Below are 19,048 nucleotides of genomic sequence, written 5' to 3'. Positions count from 1 at the left end.
TCTGTATGCGTAATTGCGCACACATGGCAGCGGTTATTGTCGCAAGGAGACATCGAAATGAAGCAAGGAGACGCAGAGAACGCATTTTTTCACTCCGTGTGAATATTTTTGGAATGAACGAGGAAACGATCATCAAAACATATCGTTTATCCTGCATTGCCATTTTGGAGCTGTTGGGGGAACTCCGAATGGATTTGGGGCCAGCCACAAGGAGGACCCACGCAATACCAGATATCACTAAACTCCTTGCAACATTGCACTTTTTGCATCTGGGTCATTCCAGCGTACGGTTGCAGCGAGAGCTGGGATCTCCCAATCTCGTTTTTTCAGAAGTGCTGTCCGACGGGGTCGGGGTTCTCCCCCTGCGCCTGTGGAGCAACATGCCAAATGCTGCGGGGATCTCATCCACAGTCACAGGCCAATACAAAACACCTGTTTTTTTTTTTGTTTTTTTTTTTACTGCAGCACATACCACCTTAGGGAATAAAGGTTGCCAATTTTTATATATATATATATATATATATTTATTTTTTATTTTTTTTTGTTGGGGGTCACTGTAAGATTTAAATTTCTTAATGCACTAGTTTGTACAGACTACAAACTACTTTGCCGCAAACCACAAAACGCGCAAAACCATCATTTAAATAGGGCGTCTCCAACAGTTTTGCACCTGCCACCAGTTACGCAATCGCTCTTGTTAAATCACCCGCAAACCATGGTTCAGCCCCTCGCGCAAAATTCCAGTTTGCGAGCGCAAATTACTGCACGCAAAATTGGATCTTGATAAATCCGGCCCTATGTCTCTAAAACAGACATGGCTATGGCTTGATGCTAACATGTTTCTTAGCTGGCAGAATTCTGAGATTAAAGTCAGAATTCTGACTTTTTCCCCAAACTAAACTGAAATGAAATTAAAAAATCAGTTAACTTATTTTTTTTCAGTGGCCCAAATCCTCTTCCGTGTGTAAAAGTGTAAAAGTTCAATTTTTAAAACTACTTAAAGTATAAAAGTAATGCAGGAAAAAATGCTAAGGACAGAAGCTTTAAACCTTATACTGGTTTCTACCCTATTAAAGAAACATTCTGGGTGATAACTTCCTTAGACTTCATTTTCTTACGTTTATAACTAATGAAAACTGAGTCACATTTAACTTTGCATCATCTTGAAAAACTATTTATTTTGGTATGTGGCGAACAACAAGTTGGGGCAGCACCGAGTCCAACCACAAATGTGGTTTTATCTTTTTTTTTAAATGCCAACAGGCCATGATGAAAATGAGCTTAAATGAAACAAAACTAATGAGTCTATTTTTAAAATATAAGGAGAAAAAAAATAAAAAGTTGTCTAAAAGAAAATAATTAATCCAGTAAAGTATTGGTAGCCAAAATTTCTACTCAAGTAAAGTAACAGTATTTGTACTTTACTTCTGCTTTGAGCTCATGAAAAAAAAAAAACAATTATTTGTTTTTATCAAACCACCATTTATCTCTGAATTTGTTCCGTTCATAAAATGTTTCTCAGTGGATCAGCTGATGCTACCATGAAGAGCCTAATTACCCCGAAATCCCGCTGCACTCCGGACCTCCTGCTCAAAGCAAAGCTTACAGCCTCCGCTGTTCCTCCTGTCTTGATCCGCTCCGATTTCCTCGGATCTCGAGGAGAGCATGCATGATATTATTCAATTCAAAGCAGCAAAACATGCGGAAATTAACCCGGGTTTCCGAGGGTCATTAAAAATCATTAAAAGCCATTACATTATTATTATTTTTTTAAATTAAGGCCATAATCGGCACTAAAATTCATTAAATGTGATATCGTGGCATTTGAAATGCTTTATTAAAAAATTTTTTTATAAAAACTATTTCGTCAGATATATCTGATTAATTTGAACGGAACTGCTTCCGGTTGATCATAAAGCCGTAAGTTTGGAAAAGAAGCTTTAGGCGGAGAAAAAGCTGGAGAATGGCGAAAATGCTAATTTCAACTAAAGTGGCGGGAAAACAAGGAATTCGGAACATGGCTGCAGCCTTTCCACAGTAAAGATGCTGGAATTTGCTGTGTTACATTAATATCTATATATTTATACATACAAGAGTCATGGAAGAGTCATGGAACAGCTCCTTCATATTTCATGTACACTAATAACTTGTGTACATGGTACTTGTTGATGGCATTAAATTAGTTACTCATTCCTGAATGAAACCTGTTAGTGCTTAATTTAATATGACATATTAAAAAAATCCCCATCATCATCCAGCAGATGTTCGGTTTCTGCCCAAATATTTTCTTTCTGTTGTGGATTTTTCTAACAGGATTTAACTAGGAGGATAATACATGTTTTGGAAGAACTGTTTTTTCTCTGCTTCTAAACTCAGCATCTCTTCATCCATATACAAGATAAAAAGCTTGTTTTGAAGTTGCGAGAGTCACTCTTAGAAGTTTTGACTGGATTTGATTAAACCTTTAAGCCTCTCAGGATAAAACACAAATTTTAATCAAAATGAGAAATCTGCTTCCTGGTCTGATGAAGCACCAATAGTTTGCTTCCAATCATTTAATTAACGCTCTTAGTTTTTAAGAATATATAAGAATTATACTCTAATATCTAGATACTGATCTGTTGTTACTATATTTTAATTTGACAAACCGGATCTCCTCGTCGTTCTTTTTCCTGTTTGGTGCGATTGCAATAGTACTGGTTCAGTCGCTTTAAGTTGCGACTCCCATGAGCTGACCAGATCATTTAAAGATCCTGTTCAGTCAGATCCTTTGTTTTAGGGGAAAATAAGGCTACTGACCCTCTGATCACCTGCATCTCCTTCCTGGTCATTAATTTGCCCTGCTGTCCTACCGCGGGTCAAACCATCCACCAACTGGGAGCAGATGGTGTTCTTTTACTCTTTTCCAACTGCAAATCTGCTGTCTAGTTTAATCTGTTTTTATAATTCAATGTTTTTAAACCTGATTAAGGCTGTTGGTTTTACTGAGCAATGTTGAAACAGGGAGACAGATTCTGCTTTCACATAAACTTTATTCATATGATTCCAGCATCAGATACATTTAAATTAATTTCAGACATCAGAGTAAAAGTTTTCCTTCACAACTTTTAACGTCAAACTGAGACAACACCACTGTATCCTCATTCACTCGCACTCAGCACACTAACAGCTGATATGGGTGGCACTGAACCTGCTGACATCCAAACACGAATAGGTGAAGTTCTGATTCAAAAAGCTCCGATCGGTAAAAACGAATCGATAACAAAGATTTGAATGATTATAAAGAGCTGCTTGTTTATGACGGATAGAAAAGACCTCACATTCATCTGCACAGTTTATTAGCAACAGGTCGTCTCAGTTTTAGTGTTTTTAAGCTGGAGTTCCTCCATCGTTGGGGGCTTGTCCGGGATCCACATTTTCCTTCATTCAGTGAAAAAACAGACAGCCAGAGGCTCCCTGAACAGAACTAAGGCCTTATTGTAACTGAAGAACATGATTTTGGTCAGAATAATGAAGAAACCACAAATGTAATCCATCCCTGCAATCTCATTGGTCCACATATTAACTCCACCGATTCCAGTGTCAGCAGATCAAAAATAATTAAAACCCAACAACTCTTAACAGTTGGTGGCTAAAGCTACAACACTGAGGCTTTTTCCGTATGATGACGAAAGGCAGCATGGGCGTTGTCACAGTAAGGCAGTGGGCGGCGGCTTTAAGGCCGATGGCGGCGTCAGACAAGCTAACGATCAGAACTGTTCACCCCGACTGCCGGACTTTACCGCAACAGAAAAACTATTAGAATAAATGATTTCTGTGATCATTTTCTTTATATACATATATCATGTAAAAAAATTTACTGGATTTTTTTTTCCCTCTCAGAACAAACAAAAGAAAGTTTATTGTGAAAAATGTAAACAGGAAATAAAATTAGAGTAAAATGCTTCAATATGTTTTCCTGTTATAAAATCGGTTTACTGAGTGAAGCTAATCTAAAGGTCCCTCATTCGCTCCCCGAGGACCAAAGTATTGATCATGTCCTGTTTGGTGATTACTGGCTCCACTAATAAGCTACTGACTAAGAGCCATTTTTGAGAAACGCTCTTATGGCACTAAAAAAACAACGAAAAAAAGAAGGAATCCTGAGGTGATCTAGGCTCTGATTGGCTGGCCTTTATCACCTGCGTGACATTAAATTTAAGAAGGAAAACCCCAACAACGAGGGCTCTCCATCCTCCAGGATTAGTCGCTAACCTACAGTATGACGAGATGTTACCATGGTGACCGGTACAGAGGTAACCTTGAAGCTAAGTGTGGCGGTTTGTTAGTGACAGTGCTCCGTAATGTCCACCACCACCGCCTTCTGCCAGCTGAACAGGAAGTAGCCCATGCCGGCGCCGACTGCCACGGCGATGCACAGGTAGGCGTTGTAGGTCATAAAGACAAGCATCAGGACATAGCTGACCACCACCTGGATGATGTGTAGGAAAGTCTGCAGGAAGTGGGCGGGGCTTAGCATCCTTTGCCTGAGGACGAAAGAAAGGCCGTCAGTTTGTGCTAAAACTTTTATTCATGAGGAAGTGAAACTTTAAAACCGTCCAGAGAGCCATCAGCTTAGTTTGAGCCTGACATAAACCGACCACACGTTAAGCCCCACCTTCTAACACCCTGTCAGGACTAAACCCGTCTAAACTGTTCCCTGTTAGTTAATAATAACCATCGCCAGAACTCCTGAGGAAATATCCAGAGAGAAAGCAGCAGCTGCAGGAAGAAAGGTAAAGTTAGCAATGCTCAGAGCAGGGCGCCCCCTACAGGCCCAAACAGAAGCCCTCCACCTCGAACCCGTCTGCGCTCATTGGGGCATCCCAGACCCAAACACGCCTAAGTTACCTGCAAAGCGATCCAAAGAAGACGGACTCTGCCCCTTCTGGACAGTTGCTGACAGGAAACATCACAAGGTCACATCATAACAAACTCCGCCTCCAAGCTAAGCGCGTCGCGGCTGGCGCTACTTCATCTGCATACATGTGCATGGAGACCTACCCGACTGTCTTGTGCGTTTCCATCAGCATCGTCCCGTCGGCGCCAGGTAGCGGCATGGAGTTGTAGCGCACGTTAACCTGACTGCGACGCAGGAGGATCTCCCGACCGATCTTCAGCCCCTCGTAGAGAATAGCCAATAGGAACACACCTATACAGGCGCCAACCATCTCTGATTGGATGGCAGGGTAACAGATGGTTAACAGGCAGGTCAGGGGACGTCTTACTTAAGGCGTGCCGTCCTGCGGCACCTACCTCCAGGTGTGTTGATGACCAGCCCGGTGAACAGCAGCTCCACATTTTTGTAGCCGAAGTAGAAGGTCATCGCCTGGGCAACCAAAAGGAAAATGTTATGACATCATGTCCGCTGTCGGGTCAAACGGAGACGAATGTTTCGCTCACCATCATGTGTCCCGTATGTCCTCCGTTGTCCCCTCCTCCGTGGTCGTGTCCGGTGGTGGTTGCCATGGTGGGATGAACGTGCTCCATGGTGCTGTGGTTCATGTGGTTCATGTGGTTCATGTGGTCCGAGTGGTCCATGGCTGCTAGAGAGAAAAAAAAACAAGAGTCAGAGGGAGGCGGGAAAAGCTATTAGATGTGGCGCCGCCAGCTGACGGAGTTGCGATACTGCGCTCCTCACACAGAGTTCTGTCAGAGCGAGAAGTTCCAGATCTAAAGCTCAAGTTAACTCATCGTCATGGCGACTGGGCTGCTGCACCGAACAGATCCGACAAACTCCCCGTCCTCGCACCAGAACCGCCCACCGAACCGGACGCTCGCTCTCTGACGCTCACTCGTCCACAGACTGCCAGAGACTGACATCACAACGCCCGATAAGCTCAACCGGGAGCCGTAACCGAGGTAACAGCCTGACATCACAGGGCAGAGCCCCTGCTCTAATCCGATTGGCCGTCAAGCCCTGAGGCCACAGCAGACAGAAGCGACCAATCAGAGTTCTACAAATCAGATCCTAACGTCGTTAACATTAACAGGAAGGTCAGGGGTTGCCGTCGGCAACACTTACTGCCCGCTTCCTGTCTGAAGCAGAGTCTCTGTTTATGTCTGACACAGACCAGGCCCGGCCCAGAACCCAGAAGTCATGTCAGTTACCCTTAAAGGCTTCAGGAACATTTTAAATCCTAAAAAATTTAATAAATACGATTCAGAAAAAGGAGATATGAGCAATAATCTGTTATTTTGGTAAAGAGAGATAAGAAATAGTAATGCGAGGAACTAAAGGGATGTTTTCAGATGGAACATGGTGTAACGTCACACACTGTCCCTCTGGGTTTTTCTCCAGTCTTGTGTTAGGTCAGGTTAGTGTTTATCCCTTTAGTTTCTTATGAAAAATAGACTTTAAAATACCCGAACGGGCCTGTATCCCTTTAGTCATGTAAAAAAAAAAAAACAATTTAAGGTCAGATCACCATACGCTTCAAAAAACACCAAAAAGTAAGTAATTCAATTGTTTTTTGTAGTGTTTTTGTGAGTTCCTCCTCATGTTGATTCAGTTTTCTTTTACATAGTAAACACTAAGTGTCTGTTTCCAGCCGCTTCAGCTGTTATCATCCCAATAAATTACCGTTATTAGCGGCTATCAGTCCCATAGAATGGCTTCACATTATGCCAGTGGGTTGTTTTCATCGAGTGAATCCTAATCTTAAAGTAATTCCTTTCTCCCTGCGAAAATAATCTATTTATGTGTAATCTGAACATAATTTCTGTTTGTTTATTTATTTGAGCAATTTGAGTAAAATAAAATAAAAACTAAACAGGCACAGTTTGCACCCTATTCTCTGTGAAAATATGCCGATCATTCTTTAATAAGATTCTCATCAAACGGACACGCAATGATTGTTTTAAACACCTAATGTGTCTAAAGGACCTAGTGAATTATATTTTTACTATTTGCTCAAAACTATGACAAAAATCGGACTCAGTCAGGAAATAAATCAACTTGATTGGCTGTAATGAGAGCGGAGACAGAGGAAACTCTGAGTTTAGCGACCAGGTTAGCTCTGAGGGGATTAATGCTACGGTGACTGAAACAGAGGATCAGGAAACTCTGTGAAACGGAAATGTCAATAGTTTCCCTTATTTTAGGTTTAGAAATCTTAAAAGAGTTTTCAGAAAACCCACTTCTTGAATCTGACCCCTGCTCTTATGGAGAGAATTTTGTTCAATTATTCTTGCAAAGAATAGGCTTTATAAATGGAAATTTTAATAATAATGATTTGTATAAAACTTTTGAAAAACCTTAACAGGGATTAGCAACCTTAATGATGTAGGATAATAGTGAGGCATCGAAAATCAGCTGAGATCTGCTGCTTTAAGAGCTGGTGAGTAAAATAGCCTTATGTCAGAGGGTAAAGCAAGATTAAATATTTGACTGTGCCTTTTACCGGCCTAAGGAAGAGGATTAGGGCCACTGAAAAAAAAAAAAAAAAAGCTAATTGATTTTTAAGCTAGCTGATTTTTAAATTTTATTTCAGTTTAATATGAGAAAAAAGTCAAAATTCTGATAAAAAAAAAACTTCTGAGATTAAAGTCAGAATTCTGAGACTAAAGTCAGAATTCTGAGACTAAAGTCAGAATTCTGAGACTAAAGTCAGAATTCTGAGATTAAAGTCAGAATTCTGATAAAAAAAAAAAAAACTTCTGAGATTAAAGTCAGAATTCTGAGACTAAAGTCAGAATTCTGAGATTAAAGTCAGAATTCTAAGATTAAAGTCAGAATTCTGAGATTAAAGTCAGAATTCTGAGATTAAAGTCAGAATTCTGAGACTAAAGTCAGAATTCTGAGACTAAAGTCAGAATTCTGAGATTAAAGTCAGAATTCTGAGATTAAAGTCAGAATTCTGAGACTAAAGTCAGAATTCTGAGATTAAAGTCAGAATTCTGAGATTAAAGTCAGAATTCTGAGATTAAAGTCAGAATTCTGAGACTAAAGTCAGAATTCTGAGATTAAAGTCAGAATTCTGAGACTAAAGTCAGAATTCTGAGATTAAAGTCAGAATTCTAAGATTAAAGTCAGAATTCTGAGATTAAAGTCAGAATTCTGAGATTAAAGTCAGAATTCTGAGACTAAAGTCAGAATTCTGAGACTAAAGTCAGAATTCTGAGATTAAAGTCAGAATTCTGAGATTAAAGTCAGAATTCTGAGACTAAAGTCAGAATTCTGAGATTAAAGTCAGAATTCTGAGATTAAAGTCAGAATTCTGAGACTAAAGTCAGAATTCTGAGATTAAAGTCAGAATTCTGAGACTAAAGTCAGAATTCTGAGATTAAAGTCAGAATTCTGAGACTAAAGTCAGAATTCTGAGATTAAAGTCAGAATTCTGAGATTAAAGTCAGAATTCTGAGATTAAAGTCAGAATTCTGAGACTAAAGTCAGAATTCTGAGATTAAAGTCAGAATTCTGAGATTAAAGTCAGAATTCTGAGACTAAAGTCAGAATTCTGAGACTAAAGTCAGAATTCTGAGATTAAAGTCAGAATTCTGAGATTAAAGTCAGAATTCTGAGAAAAAAGTCAGAATTCTGAGATTAAAGTCAGAATTCTGAGATTAAAGTCAGAATTCTGAGATTAAAGTCAGAATTCTGAGACTAAAGTCAGAATTCTGAGACTAAAGTCAGAATTCTGAGACTAAAGTCAGAATTCTGAGACTAAAGTCAGAATTCTGAGACTAAAGTCAGAATTCTGAGATTAAAGTCAGAATTCTGAGATTAAAGTCAGAATTCTGAGATTAAAGTCAGAATTCTGAGACTAAAGTCAGAATTCTGAGACTAAAGTCAGAATTCTGAGATTAAAGTCAGAATTCTGAGATTAAAGTCAGAATTCTGAGATTAAAGTCAGAATTCTGAGACTAAAGTCAGAATTCTGAGATTAAAGTCAGAATTCTGAGACTAAAGTCAGAATTCTGAGACTAAAGTCAGAATTCTGAGATTAAAGTCAGAATTCTGAGATTAAAGTCAGAATTCTGAGACTAAAGTCAGAATTCTGAGACTAAAGTCAGAATTCTGAGATTAAAGTCAGAATTCTGAGATTAAAGTCAGAATTCTGAGACTAAAGTCAGAATTCTGAGATTAAAGTCAGAATTCTGAGACTAAAGTCAGAATTCTGAGATTAAAGTCAGAATTCTGAGATTAAAGTCAGAATTCTGAGACTAAAGTCAGAATTCTGAGACTAAAGTCAGAATTCTGAGACTAAAGTCAGAATTCTGAGATTAAAGTCAGAATTCTGAGATTAAAGTCAGAATTCTGAGACTAAAGTCAGAATTCTGAGATTAAAGTCAGAATTCTGACTTTTTTACCATATTAAACTGAAATATAATAATAAAAAAATCAGTTAACTTTTTTTTTTTTTTCAGTGGCCCTAATGCTCTTCCATACCGGCCTAATTGGAATTAGGCCGATAAATTCGGCATAATGTGTCAGAATGTAAAAGTCAGATATGAGAGAAACAGCAAAAAGTCCTCATAAGTTAGTGAAGACATCTGTCGGATCTGATGAAGAAACTCAAACTAATTCAGCATTTCTCTCTGATCAAAACCACCTTAAAAATCACAGTAAACCCAGTGAAACCGTCTCCTCTTTCACTAATGACCTGAAGCAGGCGTGCCATAAGCCCCGCCCCTTCCTCACCTCTGATTGGCTCCTCAGAGCGCAGTGCAACGCCCCAGCTTGGACTCGGTCAGTAAAAGCCAGGGGTTCTGGGTTCTGTGGGGGTCATGTACATGTCCTCCTCCTGACGGCGCGTTCTGACCCCGCCTGCTGAGGCGTTTCGTTCTTTCACTTTCTCTCTCCAGGCCTGGTCTGTCTCACTCGACCCGTTCGGCCAGTTTGGTTCAGGGTTCTGAACAAACACACATCTGCATCTAGGTTCCACACCAGCTCACTAAAGTCAACTTGGTGACAGCATCTCCATGGAAACCGGGGGTTGGTAGGGGTGGGGGAGAAGCAGCGCTGCTGCATTATGGGAAAAATAACTAAATGTATAAAAATCATGTTTGGAAACAAACTGGATTGATTTTTTGTGTTTTAATGCTTCCTTTGGAAATCTGTTCTCCTCTAAAGAGCAGAAAACTGACTTTTAACGTTCATCCTTTATTCTATTATTGTTACCAGAGAAACTTCACTCTGGATCTGAACAGGAAACACAGTTTCTGAACAGACTGAAAAACGTTGATGTGAAAATGTCTTATTTATTCTGTTTCTCTCTGTCCTCCTGTCATTTTCTTATAAACTCTTCTTTCTGGTGAACGTATTGCTTTGATTCTTCAGTTATCCTTCCTGTATTATCGTTAGAATCATCAGGTTTGATCCATCGGAGGTAAATAAAACTAAAGGCATCCAGTTGGACAAGTTCTGCGAGTTGGCATGTATTTCTGCAGCTCCGTGTCAAGTTTGAAAGGTTGACACACAAAGAGTTTTTCTGTTTACATACGGTTCACATACGAGGCCCCTGAGCGGAGATATTCACATCCCACAGGAGGCGCTTCGACCAGCAACACTTTCACTGTACAGGCTGAGAAACTAATCCCTGCTCTGGGTCAGATTTCCTCAACCAATCACCAATTAATCTCAATAATTATCAATTTGCTAGATACTGATGCTTTTGTGGCGATAAGAGGAAGAAAAAATGTATTATTTGTATTACAATTCATAAATGGATGCTGTATTTCAAAGAGGCGTCGTCACAGATCCTTCCTCCTCGCTGCTGTTGGACTTAATCTAGGACTGATGAGTTTACAGCCGTGCTGTGAAGCCGGGCGTCCGCTGTACGATATTTTCCAATCGTTGCACGCAGCTACAGCTCACAGTGTACGATGAAACCGCAGGGTTTAAAAGTTCACAGCTCTCGATGTTTGTTCTCTTGAGAGATGGCGCTGGTTGGACGCGTCAATCTGGAAGAAGAACTCTGTTGTCATGCGCAGTGCTGGAGGTTCTGGTAAATCGGCTCGTAGCTCTGCTTCAACTGCAGGATTTGCTCACGACCGCCTTCTGACGGCAGACTGAATATCACACATGTTTGATTTTCTCCAGACTAGGGGTGTAAATAATAATCGTTTTGTATCGATGCATCGATCCAACAGCCGACGATCCGATGCATCGATACGTCCAAAAGAGAATCGATTCAAGTTTTTTTATCCGTTTGCTCCTGGATGTAATTCTCCTCCCGTGCTGCGGTGGCACTAAACCCATCTTGCCCTCCTACCTCGCTTCCTGGTTATACTCTTACAGCAGTGTGTTGCAGTGAGCTTGATGCAGACATTTTAAATTATGCTCAATATTGAAGCGTGGTCTGTGCTACACACTGTGAGTCTAGATACGGCCGAGGCGGCGAGGAAGTGGGGGCGAGTTTAGTCTGACGACGGAGGGACATGAGGGCCAAAAAGAGCGGAGATCCAGGTGGAAAAAGGGTCCCAGCGTTCTCGAGCACCTCGCTCTTCTAGCGGGTCAAACTTCACGAGTTGTTTTCCACAATTTCGGTCATAAAAACCAAACAAGTCGGCCTCCTGTCTGCGGTCAGCTACAATCTGGGAGAGGAGCAGCGGAGCGTCTGTGGAGGGGGCGGGGCATCTGGAGCCGAGGTATTGCATTGAACTCATTGCACTGATTTTCTGCAGTATTTTTTGATGCAACTTTTCTACTTCTGTTATTTGCTGTTGTTTCTAAAAAAAAACACATAACGATATTACAGCTTTCATTGATTTATTTCAAACTTGAAACTTTGTTTAGCCTGTAAGGTGCAAAAAAAAAAAATAAATGAACCAATTAATCGAATCGTATCGTGGTGTATTCTTGAGTATCAAAAATAATCGAATCGTTGGGTCAGGAAATCGATACTGAATGGAATCGCCACACCCCTAATCCTGACCTCACGATTCCTGATCGGGAGGTGGTCGTGAGAGGCTGATCGCCCCTCATTACCCGCTGTGTACTACGATACTTCCCGGACGCACGAGGAGGCTGAAACTCTGCCCGATCGAAACAGGTAAGACATTCTTGTACGACTGGAGAATCGGCCCAAAAAAGGGCACAAAAAAAAAAAAAAATCATACAGTGCATGTCCGGCTTTAGCTGCACAGTTTCTAATTAGCTCAGTGTGTGTTTTTTCATTTCCAAAGAAGCTATAAACCACCAAATATCAGGCGATATCAACCAGAATGCAAAACCTCTGACATAAGATGCTAACAGCCACAGATGCTAACTCTAGCATCTAACTAGATATTCCTCCTGGTCGCCATTAGATAAATAAACCATCCTACCAAAAGTGCTTGCATATATTTTGTAATACTTGGGTCACAATACGATATTATCAATTTATATTGCAATATTTTTCCCAGCTATCAAAATTAAACGCATAGATAATTAAAAAAATGTTCTGCATATATATTAATCATTCAGTTATTTTGGTTTCCATGTTGTTTAGGATGTGAGTCAGTCCACGTCTTCCACTCTGACGCCCTAGAATACAGATATGACGCGGTGCCGCATAGCAAAAAGACTCCACGGCGCCATCTGCCTGAGCGGCGGTGCAGAGGGCGCCCATTTCCCCCTCACTGTTTTAGGAAGAAAAAGTGTTGATTTTTTAAAAACAATACTAGGAACTGAAAGATCGATGTCGCTTTAAGATTATTTTAAATATTGCTTTGAGATTTAATTTAAAGAGGGAATGATTGATAGGAAAACTGGATCTGAATCATTCATCCGATACCAAAACAGCTAGTTAGTTAGTTTTGGAGCAAAGCATCATGGGTCTGATGTTTGCTCAGGTTCATCAGAATCTGAGAAGACAGAGAGAGAGATTGGTGATCAAATGCAGAGGGGCGAGTGAGCCTTCATGCTAAATAAAAACGGCTGCAGCCAATAGGAGGCCATCCTGGTTCTCTGAGAGCCAATCAGCTGCAAAGCTGAACCCATCAATGATTGACTGAGACAAACACATATTTGATCATCAGATTTCATCAGAACAAGCATCAGAAACGGGACAGGCCGCCCTGACTGATCAGAACCAAACCCGGCCCTCCTGTTTGTGATTAGTAACCCAAAGGTTCTGGACTGGATCACCGTCCTGCTGCTTCATCCCTCTGATGACGACCCGATTCGTTTCCATCAGTGGGATCAGAACCAGCAGGCTTCCAGGAGCCGCTCTGTGATTTTAGCTCCCTCTTTGTTCCAGAGGAACCAGGTGGAGTTTGGACTTCCTGCAGCTTGGTACCAAGAGCCAAACGCAACAAACACCCCAAACAATGAGAAAGAAAACAGACTGGGTCGGCCGCAGGGCCCCCGATCACAGCGGGGTCCGCGTTCTGAAACAACTCGTGGTTCTGGGTGGGGTCAGACCTGCAGCTTTCAGTCCAGCTGCCCTCAAACAGTGCAAGACATCAGGTCCAAATCAGACAGAACCTCTGCTGAGAACAGAACCAGGATTCTGGGAGTCCAGATCAGCATCAAAGCTTTGAAAGATTAAATTTTACCCTGACTGAGAGCATTCAGTGGAAGATGAACTCTCACATAGTATCAGATCTCCCTCGAAAAAGAGATTTTATCTCAAGGGACTTCCTGGTAAAATAAAGGTTAAATAAATAAATAAAAATAATAATAAATTAGACTATAGTACCCCTATAATACAGCCTAAAAGTACACATCACAGTACTACTAATTCAGTTTAGTTTATTTCTATAGCACCAATTCACAACATATGTCATCTCAGGTCACTTTATAGTTCAACCAGATCATCAGAAGTTTTCTATCTAAGGAAAACCAGTTGATTGCATCGACTCATTGATTCTAAACCAGCGGTAACCAATTAAAAATCAGCAGGGTCCGAATAAAGAGCAGGAGGAGCAGTGGGCTTTAGGCTGCCCTGCAAGGCTTTAAACCTGGGTTTAACCGGAGACTAAGCTATTCTCAAGCACATATCAAGGAGCTCATTTTGAGCCTGGATCCAGATTTATTGTTGATTCTGTTCATGGTGGAGAATCCTGCTTCACAGCAGCAGGTTGAGCCAAACATCCTCTAAATGTTCAGGCTCCGCTCCGGTCCGGCCAGGTCCAGATCCGCTATTTCAATCGCACCAAACAGGAAAAAGAGCGGCGAGAAGATCCGGTTTGTCAAATTAAAATATAGTAACAACAGATCGGTAACTACAAATTAGAGGATAATCTCTTATATTTAAAAAAAACTACTAACTTAAAAGATTGGATGCAAACTATCGGTGCTTCAAAAGACCAGGAAGCAGATTTCTCATCTCATCAGAAACATCTGCTGGATGCTGATGGGGATTTTTTTAAAATATGTCATATTAAATTAAGCGTTCATTTCTGCATGGTTTGCTACTACGAATTTAATGATAACATTGCGCAGGGTAACAGGATAAGCGACTAATTTGGATCACGCGCAACCTGGAGCCGGACGCTCCGGAGGGCTTTACCGTATTAACAGGAGAAGCGGCGCAAGTTAAATTAGACACCGTCCTCAGACAACATGCAGGAATTTATAAATGTTTTAAATCTGGTTTGGTGCGGATTAGCTAGCAGGTGGCTCTGGATCCGGACCGTGGTCCGCTAATCCGTGACCTTTGCTCTAAGGCAATCCCTCACACTAAGCATGCTTGTAGCGACAGTGGAGAGGAAAAACTCCCTTTGAACAGGAAGAACCAGACTCAGTGTGAGCGGCCATCTGCAACTTAATAAACAATACTATAATACAGCCATTGAATTATAATAACAGTTCTATACTACAGTACTACAAGACATTAGACGGCTCTGGATTAGGAAGGTCTGTTTATATTTGTATACATAAATGAGTAACAACAAACAAACACTGGATCTGGATGGCAGCCCACTGCGTGGTTAAATGCAGAGCTACATTTCTCCAGTGTGATCAATAAAGTTGAATTATTATTATAAACCATTTATATTCCATGCATTCATAGTTTCTGTACACATGTAAAGAAATATTTCTCTCCTGTATAGCACTTCTGGGTAGATGCAAACTACATTTCAGTGCTTCGTACTTGTGATGCTGTAATGACAATAAAGTTGATTTCTATTCCTTTCAATGAAGCTATGAGAGTCGATATTCACCAAAACACACAAAACATCCACACATCCACTAGACGTACACACGCACGGGACAATTTAAACCTTTTTTCCCCACAGGGGATAAGATGTAATGAATCAGATATATGTCTTGTTTCAGACAGTCACATGACGGTAGCCCCTGTGGGCGACCATTTATTTCTAAGCCAATCACATGAACGTCACAAAGCGCCATCTGCTTTTATCTGAGCAGGTTGATGCAGGCGGGTGGAGTTCAAGCTGCTGAGAGGTCGACAGGATTAAAGGAGAGCAGAAGCATATTGCTTCATATTATACAAGCTCTATGGGGGTAAACATGGACGGTAGCGGCGGTGCGCATCTAGCAATCTTTTCCAACCATAAAAACACAATGTTTTCAAGATGGTTAACATAAATACTGCTCTCTGCATCATTGTCAGCACTGATTGTTGTTTTTCTTGCCGCTTTTTCATAACAAGACCCAGAATAGTGACGTTTGTCGGGTATTAACGACGTTCAGGTGGGATGAATGCGACCTGGACGTTCAGACACAGGTCGCATTTCAAAAGATCTGATTCGTATCGGATTCGGGACCAAATAGCAAAGCGGCCTGGGTCACATTGGAAAAAAACAGATCTGGGTTGTTCAGACTGTCATGGAAAGATCAGATCCAGGTCCCATATGGGCCAAAATAATCGGTTTTGGTCACTTCAGGCTGCTGTGTGAACGTAGTCTATCTCTACTAGAAATTTTGGGGTGTAATAAAGTATTTGATTAAGCACCTCCATCCGAATTCCTTTTAAGGTTCGTTCAGTTTAACTCCTTAAAATCAGAAAGTCCACAAAGTGAAACTAAAGGTGTTCAGCCATGTTTCTTCATGTTTTCTTTCCCTCCGTTGCTGCATTCATGCTGCAAACAGCAACACTAATGAATAGATGATTAATCAGGATAATTATTCTGATATCCAATAATATCCAACCAGATTTCCTTCTATACTATCTATAGCGGAGGTCACAGATTAGTGGACCGCAATCTGGACCCACCTGCTGGCTAATCTGGACCTGATCTGATTTAAAACATGTATAAATTACTGCATGTTGTCCGACGAAAGTGTCTAACTTTGATTGCACTGCTATCCTGTTAATACGGTAAAGAGATCTCCTTTCTTCTGATCTCCTTTCTTGCTTAGTTTCATATCCTTAAATCTAAATTAATAGACAGGAAACTGCTCTGACCTCTTTTTTAATGGATGTTAAACTGTATCTTGATTCAATCCAAGGCTTAAAAAACAAAACAAAAAAGGCTAAAAGACAAACAAACATATAATTAAGTACTGAATACAGCTGAACTTTGGAACTTCTTTTTCCATTTGTTTATTTTGTGGTTTATGTTTTAATTTTCTTTATTTACCTCTCATGTTTTTTTTTTTTTATTGTGCAACGTTTGTTTCCCCCTAAGACTACTTTAATAGTAGCAGAAACGGTTCTGGATAAAGTTGTGAAAAAAGCCCTGCTAATTGTAGAGGAGGGATTTCTGCAGGGCTGTGATTTGATGCAATCAGATGAATGTTTAGATAGAAAACTTTTACTCTTCTGTTTGGATGATGTAACAAAGCAGATCCTGTTAAAAGCTTTGGGATGGAATACGCCTTTAAAGGAATAGTACACCCAAAACATGATTAGCCTTCATTTTCTACTCACCCCCATGCTGAACAACACTCTGGAGTACTTTTTTGATATCTCAAATGCATCTGGAGATCTGGGAGGCTTCTTGCTGTCTGCTGACATTCAAATAATGGAGGTCTATGGCGCCCGAGGCAGAAAGGTCCATAAAAGTCCACAAAAAACGTGTCAATATTCCTCCATACTGCTCGTCCAATGTATTCCAAGTGTCCTGAGTGGGTAGCATCCAGAATTTACTCGAAACGAAGTCATTTAGAATGTTTTTAGAGCATAAACAGTAGTGTATAGGATTTCCTGAAAGCGCGTTCACGAGTCTACGGAAACCGCGGCAGACCAAACCAGATGAAAGTATATATATATATATATATATATATATATATATATATACATATATATATATATATATATATATATATATACTATATCCTGCATTCTTAGTACGGACACAACTTCACTTCCATCCATGCACAGCTTCCCTTTAAGCTGCATCAGTGATTTTCCTCCTTCACAAGCAGCTAAATCTAATATAGAAATTTCTCCCATATGTCATTAACAGCCAAAGTCTATATATTGAACCTTATATTTCAAAAATAATTTATACACTAATTTTTATTATTTGTGCTCTAATTCTTGTAGGTTTCTTATGTTTTAATTTGAAATCTGCGCCCTGTGAGTCCGGCTGTCTCTGGGTTTCTGGTGCAGCTATTTCCGAGTCTCGTTGAACTACAACAGACAAAATTATATGTTGAATTTTATTATAGTGTTGCATATTTTTTCTTGTAAACTTGAGGGTATATTTTATTGCATTTTGCATATCCTAGTAAATCTGCTTCACCTTTAAATCAGCAGCTGTCCCTAATTGTGTTTTTGCTTAAAAACAGATTTATGAACCCGTCTACCGATTTAATGATGCCAGAGAAAATCATTTTTAGGATCTCTAGAAGCTCTGCAGTCTGATTCTCTGTTCAATAAGAAAAAAAAACAGATATGTGTTCATTTTAATAACTCTGAGTAATGATCCTCTGAGAAGCCCAGCTTTTTTAACTTATATAAATGTACAATCTGTTGCCATTTTCAGCTGAAAAAGCTCTGTATGTGTAATGAACGGATTTTTCAGTGTCATTTCTGATTTTTTTTAACCAACCCGTCTATCAAAGTAGCTGCCGGTTAATATTCACTGAGTGCTGCTGTGTCTCCTCCTCCTCCACCTAGCGACTCTGTACGCAGTGAAAAGCGACCCCAAATAATATTATGTCCCAAAGCGACGGATTCGATTACGTTTGAAGAGATAGTATTCTTGAAACCCTAGGAAAAAAACATGGACGGAAATTGCTCCGAGCACAGTTAGTTGCACCTAAACCCCAGTTACTGTTGGCAGAAGTAAATCAGCGGAAAAAAAAGCAAAAATTATTGGTGGGGATTTGTCCACAACAATCCTTCAGAAAGTTACACCAGTGTTCGAATCCTTTTTATTTCATGCTTTTCTGTGCCCCAATGAAAACACACGGCCCCCCTCCTGGGCCCCTGGTACATTTGGTCTAGAACCGCCACTGGACCTTCTGACCCTCTTTTTTTTTTTTTTCCTTCCGCCTCTGAGTTTTTTTCCTCCTCCAGAGGTTTTTGGATAATAAGCGGTTTGTTCGCTGGTTTCTGAGCTGATCCGGGGCTGAGGCGTCTCTCCTCTGCTAGTTCCTGACCCATCGCATTTATTCTGCCCGATTCGCACAAACACACGGAGGGAGGACCGAGGAGCCGCCGCGTCCTCTGAGAGGAAGAACTGATTCAGGTCAGGAGGATCAAAGCAAAGCAAGACTCGCTGAAAAGCAAACAAACGCTGTGGAAACATTTCAAAGAGCTGGCACTGATTAGCTTACATGCCACCGAATTAACCCTTAGACCTGTCCGGTTCAGAGAAAATAAAAAATGAGCCCCTTTCTAGAACTCAATCCGCACTGGAACCCGAACTTTGAAAAAACCTCCGTTTTCTCTCCGAAGTCTGGTTTTGGTGCCTAGGGTCAGACCAACGTGAAGCAGCAGAGGTCACTGACTCACCAACTGGATCAGAACCAGCGGCGAACTCACCTGTAACCGATCCTCGAACTTCTGCTGGGTCCGCTCGTCAATTCTAACCTCCAGGCGTGCAGAACTGAACCGGGTCCAGAGGACGAATAGAGCAAATACGGACCGGAGCGAGGATTTTCCTAAAGTTTAGCACGGAGCCGCTTCCGTCCACTGCGTCATGACGTCAGGAGCGTAAGAAA

The 19,048-nt window shown here is 40.7% G+C and overlaps 1 protein-coding gene across 3 annotated transcripts; it reads right to left on the bottom strand.

Moving 5' to 3' along the window:
• Positions 1–3,012: 3,012 nt before the first annotated feature.
• Positions 3,013–19,048, bottom strand: slc31a1 (solute carrier family 31 member 1). 3 transcript variants are annotated; one of them, XM_038271990.1, is made up of 6 exons: positions 18,870–19,048; positions 5,443–5,585; positions 5,296–5,368; positions 5,044–5,212; positions 4,891–4,938; positions 3,013–4,526 (listed from the first exon to the last, which is right to left on the bottom strand). In XM_038271990.1, exons 2-6 carry the CDS (start codon positions 5,578–5,580, stop codon positions 4,325–4,327), a joined length of 630 nt encoding a protein of 209 aa, XP_038127918.1. In that variant the 5' UTR covers positions 5,581–5,585; positions 18,870–19,048; the 3' UTR covers positions 3,013–4,324. The 3 variants fall into 3 exon arrangements, with proteins under 3 accessions (XP_038127918.1, XP_038127917.1, XP_038127919.1); XM_038271989.1 differs by having other exon boundaries at positions 5,443–5,582; XM_038271991.1 differs by lacking the exon at positions 4,891–4,938 and having other exon boundaries at positions 5,443–5,582; positions 18,870–19,046.

This window comes from Cyprinodon tularosa, unplaced genomic scaffold (genome assembly GCF_016077235.1).
Source record: "Cyprinodon tularosa strain WSP-4 unplaced genomic scaffold, ASM1607723v1 ctg813, whole genome shotgun sequence".
NCBI classification, from domain to species: domain Eukaryota; kingdom Metazoa; phylum Chordata; class Actinopteri; order Cyprinodontiformes; family Cyprinodontidae; genus Cyprinodon; species Cyprinodon tularosa.
This window is presented reverse-complemented; position numbering and strand designations above follow the sequence as displayed.

Excerpts from the sequence above, each read along its gene's own strand:
- slc31a1 (XM_038271990.1), bottom strand. The coding sequence starts at position 5,580 with ATGGACCACTCGGACCACATGAACCACATGAACCACATGAACCACAGC. Across the intron at positions 4,939-5,043 it reads GAAACGCACAAGACAGTCGG|CAACTGTCCAGAAGGGGCAG; the intron begins GTAGGTCTCCAT and ends GTTTCCTGTCAG. Across the intron at positions 4,527-4,890 it reads TTCTTTGGATCGCTTTGCAG|GCAAAGGATGCTAAGCCCCG; the intron begins GTAACTTAGGCG and ends TTTCGTCCTCAG.